The sequence below is a fragment of the Zonotrichia albicollis genome, chromosome 16 (assembly GCF_047830755.1).
Source record: "Zonotrichia albicollis isolate bZonAlb1 chromosome 16, bZonAlb1.hap1, whole genome shotgun sequence".
NCBI classification, from domain to species: domain Eukaryota; kingdom Metazoa; phylum Chordata; class Aves; order Passeriformes; family Passerellidae; genus Zonotrichia; species Zonotrichia albicollis.
This window is the reverse complement of record NC_133834.1, coordinates 14,341,966-14,347,965: the sequence shown is the minus strand read 5'-3', so window position 1 is coordinate 14,347,965 and position 6,000 is coordinate 14,341,966. Positions and strand designations below refer to the sequence as shown.

The following is a 6,000-nucleotide window of genomic DNA, read 5'->3' as shown; positions in this document are numbered from 1 at the left end:
TCTTACCAGAAGGGGAAAAAGTGATGCAGGTCCATCTGCCAGGTAGGATAATACAAGGATGTGAAGATCTGACTTAAAAATAAGTGACAGAAGCTTTAATGCCAAGCTCTGCTAACAAAACCTCAGGGAAAAGAACAGTAGAACATGAAGAATGAAAATATAAGTATTGCAAAAAATCCCAAAAACCAAAAATAAACAGCATAAAACCAACCAACCAAACGAAAACCCAAACCAAACAATTAAAAAACCAAAACAAAACAGAAAAAAAAATCCCAAAAAATCAACCAACTAAAAAATACCCCAAAAACCAACAACCCCAACCACCACTTCATCTGCAACACAATGGCTGATGGCTGAAAGGGCCAAGAGAGGGAAAGATGAGAGCTGATTATTTATATGTTGGGAACCTGACAGGGTCTGTACTCAAAGCCTGCAGCCCCAGCTGATGGATTGCCCATTGCCATCCAAACCTGCACCAAAATTGCCACTTTTCCTTCCTTTCCAAGAAAATTTCCACTTTTGTACTGATGAAGAGGAGAAAAAAAACCCCAATTCCTCAAGTGTGGGCTGTGGGATGGGGAGATGTTTCCATGGAGGTGAGTTCATGCGCTAGGGAACAACTCCAGGTGCATTTTCCTTCAGGTGGGGATTGCTAGAAATGGGAGTGGGCAGGGAGAAAAGTTTATCCCTTGTGGATAAATGTCTGTTTATTATTAATAATAAATATTAATGATATTTACTCAGAGTCTCAGTGTGGTGTTTACCTCAGCTGTGGAATTTATTTTACTGATTTTACAGATTTGGCTTTCCCTCACATATTTCATCATCAGTGAGTGTAACTCAGAGCAGAGCAGGGGGATGGCTCCTTCCTTCTTTAACCCCCCTGCAGAAGTGGGATTGCTGACACGTTCTTGAACTGGTGAATTATTCAATATTTGCTGTCTCATGGCTTTCTGGCATAAGAAATCCAGTCTCTAAACACATCTCCTATTTTCTAATGTAATTATTTAATTTCATTATTTATTCTTTCTGGATTTATTGCTCTTCCCTTGCTTTTGATTGCTTTTTCAATCATGTGCATGAGCATTGCTCACTACAGAGTTCACATCTGTGTGTCTTCTAAGCTTGGGCAGTCTGAAGTGAAAAACTGTGAATTGCTCTGCAAAATGTCCTCAGACATGCACAGATGAGCCTGACTGTTGCAGACATCTTTTATGGAAAATCCTTTCCTTAGGATTTTTTCCTCCTGAGAAGCTGAGAGGCCTCAGGAACAAAATGTAAACATTGATTATCTGCTGCTGTGGAATGCAACAGGTGCATCTGGGATTGGCCCATGTTGGATGGTGGAAAAAAGGGGAGTTTATTTTCTGACTCCAACATTTATAATTTTCCAAGAGTGACAGTGGATTGGAGGGTGACAGTGCCACCTCTCCAATGACACTGGTCAAACCAACAGTCCATCAACTCTCTCCTCCTCCATAAAGGAATGCAAAACAATGAGCTATTTACAGAAAGTGTGTGCAAAAGTTTGCTACAAGAATGTCAACGTCAGAAGGCTTAGAAAATCTTAAAAAATCAGAGTGACACTTGAACACCTCCTGCCACAGCGAATCCACCACACACATCCACACACATGAGTACCCCATTCTAATATCACCCTTTCAGGGAAGAAATTCTTCCTTAAATATGACCAAAACCTCTCCTGGCACATTTAAGACTTTGTTTTGTTGTGCTGTCCCTCGTTCCCTGGAAGCAGAGCCCGGCCCCTCCGGCTCCATGTCCTGTCACGCAGTTGAGGGGAGTGAGGACATCCCCCCTGAGCCTCCTTTTCTTCAGGCTGAGTCCCTTCCCCAGCTCCCCCAGCCCCTCTGCACAGGACATGAGCTCCACACCCTTCCCCAGCTCTGTTCCTTTCCCTCCAGCCCCTCAATGTCCCCTCACAACTGAGGGTCCCGCAGCGGGACACGGCACAGGAGCTGTGCCCTCCCACAGCCCACACGCACTGCCCCGCTCCTGCCGCCCCCTCCCCGCGGCCCGGCCCGGCTCTGCCCCGGGCGGCCTCAGCATAACCTGAGCGAACTATTACGAATAGAGAAGTTTCCCATTTTTTTTAAAGGTTGCAGAGTTCACAGGTTGAGCCGCTTGCTGCCAGGGCAGAGTTCTAACTGTTTGTTGTTGTAATCACCTGTTGTTAATAGTTTCTCGTTAACTACCTGTTGTTGATGGTTGGGAATTCCCCTTTTTGTCGAGTAACGCCCTGCTGCTTCCTGGAGGATGGCACCCGGACGGTAAAGAGGAGGGGACATCGGAGTTGGCATGTAAATGAAGAAGCCCCTCACCAAACCGAGCAAAAATCCCCGGAATTGAGGGATTTAAGTGATGTCTAGACGTGAGGAACAAAATCTAGTATCCGCTAAGACCCTTTTTACCCCTCACCCTAACCTAAAAATATGTCGGCTGGACAGAGGACCTCGAATGTTAAACCGAGAAACTGTGAATCTCCTGGTGCTCTCGTGAGGATGGAACGCCCAGCTCTGCCCACAGACCAGTGGACAGAGCTGCAGTTTCTCCTCCTCTGTGCCACTTCTGGAAGCAGCGGTGGTGTGAGCGCGACCCGTCGGTTCTTCCCACCTGAGCTGATTTTAATAAAGGCGTTAAAAGGAGAAAGATGTTCTGCTCTATTTATTTCACGGAGGGGCTGAAGGAGCCTGGGGGGCTCAGCCTGGAGGACGCGAGGGGGGACAGAGACACCTTGTCCCTCTCAGCACCTCCGTGCCCGGAGGGTACAGCCGGCGGGGACTGGCCCTGCTACCAGCGAACAAGGGACAGGACAAGACACAGTCTTAAGTGCACCAGGCGAGGTTTAGATTGGACATTAAGAAGAATTTCTTCCCTGAAAGGGTGATGTGATATTAGAATGCACTGCCTATGCGTGTGGTGCATTCGCTGTGGCGGGAGGTGTTTAAGGAAAGCCTGGAAATGGCACTCAGTGCTGTGGTCTGGCTGGCGCTGTGAAATTATTGTCCGAATTATTACTACTCTAATTGTATTACTATTTTTATAACCATTTTATTACTATTAAACCTCTAAAATTTTAAAAACAAGTGACTGGCGGTTTTCACACACACATTGCCTGTATGTACCTGACACGAAGCACAGCTTTGTATTCCACACACTTCCCCTCGGTTTATCCCGCCATGCCGTGATTCAGTGTCCGATGGCAGCGCCTTTCGCTTCCCGCGAGGTTTGTCCCCGCCGCGCCGCCGTAGCGCCCGCAGCGCGTTCCCTCAGAGCGGCGGCGGCCGCGGCTCCCGGCGATGTCGTTCCGCGATCTCCGCAGTGAGCGCGGCCGGGGCGGCGGGGCCGGGCCGGGCCGGGCGGGACGCGGCACCCCCGGCTGGGCTCCCGGGGGACCCCGCTGGGCCTCACACGGGGATGCGGGGCTGAGCCCGCCGGTCCCTGCCGGGGAGGGGTCCCCGCTGCCGGGGGTGGCGCAGCCCTGCAGGGAGGGATTCCCCCGCCCGTAGGGAATAAATTAAATGCTGTGTGTGCAGGGACAGGCTGTGTCTGCCCTGTTCCAGCTCAGGGAATCTCCTTAAAAACCCCTGTTTTCACTTGGGAGTGTTGTCTGTTGAAATGATAGGATTTATATTAATTACTGAGGTTTAATTTTTTAAACAGTGTTTATATCGCACGGTAACTAAGCAGCACTCTGTGGGAGATGACAATCTTGGCAAAGCCCTTATTGGCTCTAAAAGAAGAAATCCCTGGTGTTCCTCATTTTTCAGATTTTACTGAGATGATGAGGGCGCTGGGGTATCCTCGGCTGATATCCATGGAGAATTTCCACACCCCAAACTTCATGCTCGTGTCAGAGGTGCTGCTGTGGCTGGTGAAAAGGTCGGTGATGAGGCCAACAAGTGTTGGGCTGGTGCTGAGATGTGGGGAGTGTGCTTGGGAACTGATGGTGTGCTGAGAAATGAGGGAACTCAGGGATACTTAGTAATTCTTTGAGTTCTGCTCTTTAAATACCAAATAGAAATGTGGTGGTTTGCAGAATTTTAGCTTAATGATACTCTGGAGTAGCAAACCTAGTGATTGCCAGAGGTTTCACCCTGACTGTGGGCACACTCATTTAAAAGTAGTCTTATCTTTCACATATTCTCCAAATTCCACAGCCATCCTGTCCATATCTAACCTTTTATACAAACAGAGTGATCTGTTGTGGGAAATTCACCAAAACCCAGCCAGTTCTTGCCTTGTTGCTACAGCCTGGTATTGTCCTGCATCCACAACATATTTAAAATAAATAAAATGGTTTGGTTCTAATATTCTACTGTCCAGTTGCAGTTAACCCGCTTAACCTTCTGACAGACCGTGGTTAAATATTTCTGGATCTTGAAGTGTTATTTGAATTATATATTATCTTCTCTCTCCTGCTTAAATGTAAAATTAAGAGGTTTTAAATGTAAAATTAAGAGGTTTTTTTTCAGATTATAAGGTAGAACGTTATAATTGAAACCAACATTGACCAGTTTTCCTGATTGCTGTTTTTTGGCCTGGGTTAATAATTAATATCCATTAAGTTGTTAGAAATTTGCTGAATGCTTTTGCAGTTGTAATGAAATAGGGATATACTCACAACCATTCAGAATTACTTGGATTAAGTTGCCTAAAGAGTCTTTCAAATGCTGCTGTCACACTGAGGGTCCAAATCACTGAATCTGCTTTTATTCTTCTCTGGCTCCTGCAGTCTGACCATTTGTAGAAGTTTCTGCATCTCACTGATGTTTTTTTAAGCATTTCACATATTTTGGTTTGTTTTTCCATAAATTTCCTTTTCTTGTGAAAGGAGGGTGTTTGAATTGATGCCTGGCTATGAACTGATGCAGTGTGTCAGCTTTTACAGCTCCTGCAGTTTGTACAAACCCCCTGTGTGCATCCAGCTCTGGATGCCCCTGTCTGCAGCAGGAATTTATTTACACATTTATCCTCCAGCCTGTGCTTACTTGGAGTTTGATTTTTGCCTCAGAGGTGTTGCCAGAAGCTTGTTCTGATCTCCAGCTGTTGTTTGCACAGGTATGAGCCTCAGAGTGACATTCCTGGGGACGTGGACACAGAGCAGGACAGAGTTTTCTTCATTAAGGCCGTGGCTCAGTTCATGGTGAGTCTGCCCAGGAGCTGTGCTTGAGCTGAAACCCTGAAAATCTGAAACCCTGAAAATCTGAAACCCTGAAAATCTGAAATCCTGAAAATCTGAAATCCTGCTTCCATGACAGCTTTAGAGCTTTCTCTTAACTCCACAGAGCTTCCCTGCAAGGGCTGGCTGAGTTTGTGTTGTATTTTGCTGCTGCTTTATCCCTGGCAGTGCCCAAGGCCAGGCTGGGCAGGGCTGGGAGCAGCCTGGGACAGTGGCAGCTGTCCCTGCCCATGGCAGGGGTGGCACTGGATGAGTTTTAAGGTCTCTTCCAACCCAAACCATTCCATGATTCTGTGATCCTGTGTCTTGTGCTGCTGGAAATTTGAAGAGGCCAGGGCAGGCTGTTACTGACATTCTGTACTTCTCTCTGCAGAGCTGGGATCTAAATGTGATATTGGGATCTAAATACAATATTGGGATCTAAATTGGGATCTAAACCAATATTCATTCCAGTATTCACTGAGATCTAAATATTATATTGGGATGTAAATACAATATTGGGATGTAAACCAATGTTTATTCCAGTATTCACTGGGATCTAAATATGATATTGATGATATTGGGATCTAAATACAATATTGGGATCTAAATTGAGATCTAAAGCAATGTTCATTCCAATATTCACTGAAATCTAAATATGATATTGAGATCTAAATATAATATTAGGATCTAAATTGGGATCTAAACCAATGTTCATTCCCATATTCACTGGTTCTAAATACAATACTTTGATCTAAATTGGGTTCTAAACCAGTGCTAATTCCAATATTCGCTGGGATCTAAATATGATACTGGGATCT

The 6,000-nt window shown here is 45.8% G+C and overlaps 1 protein-coding gene across 2 annotated transcripts in view; it reads left to right on the top strand.

Annotated features, from left to right (window-relative positions):
• Positions 1-3,180: 3,180 nt before the first annotated feature.
• Positions 3,181-6,000, top strand: part of CLUAP1 (clusterin associated protein 1) — a 71,436-nt gene continuing 68,616 nt past the window's right edge. For both annotated transcript variants that reach the window (XM_074553122.1, XM_074553121.1), the window contains exons 1-3: positions 3,181-3,339; positions 3,789-3,900; positions 5,080-5,164. In XM_074553122.1, coding sequence (XP_074409223.1) covers positions 3,318-3,339; positions 3,789-3,900; positions 5,080-5,164 — 219 coding nt within the window. In that variant the 5' untranslated portion in view covers positions 3,181-3,317. The remainder of the gene's footprint in view (positions 3,340-3,788; positions 3,901-5,079; positions 5,165-6,000) is intronic.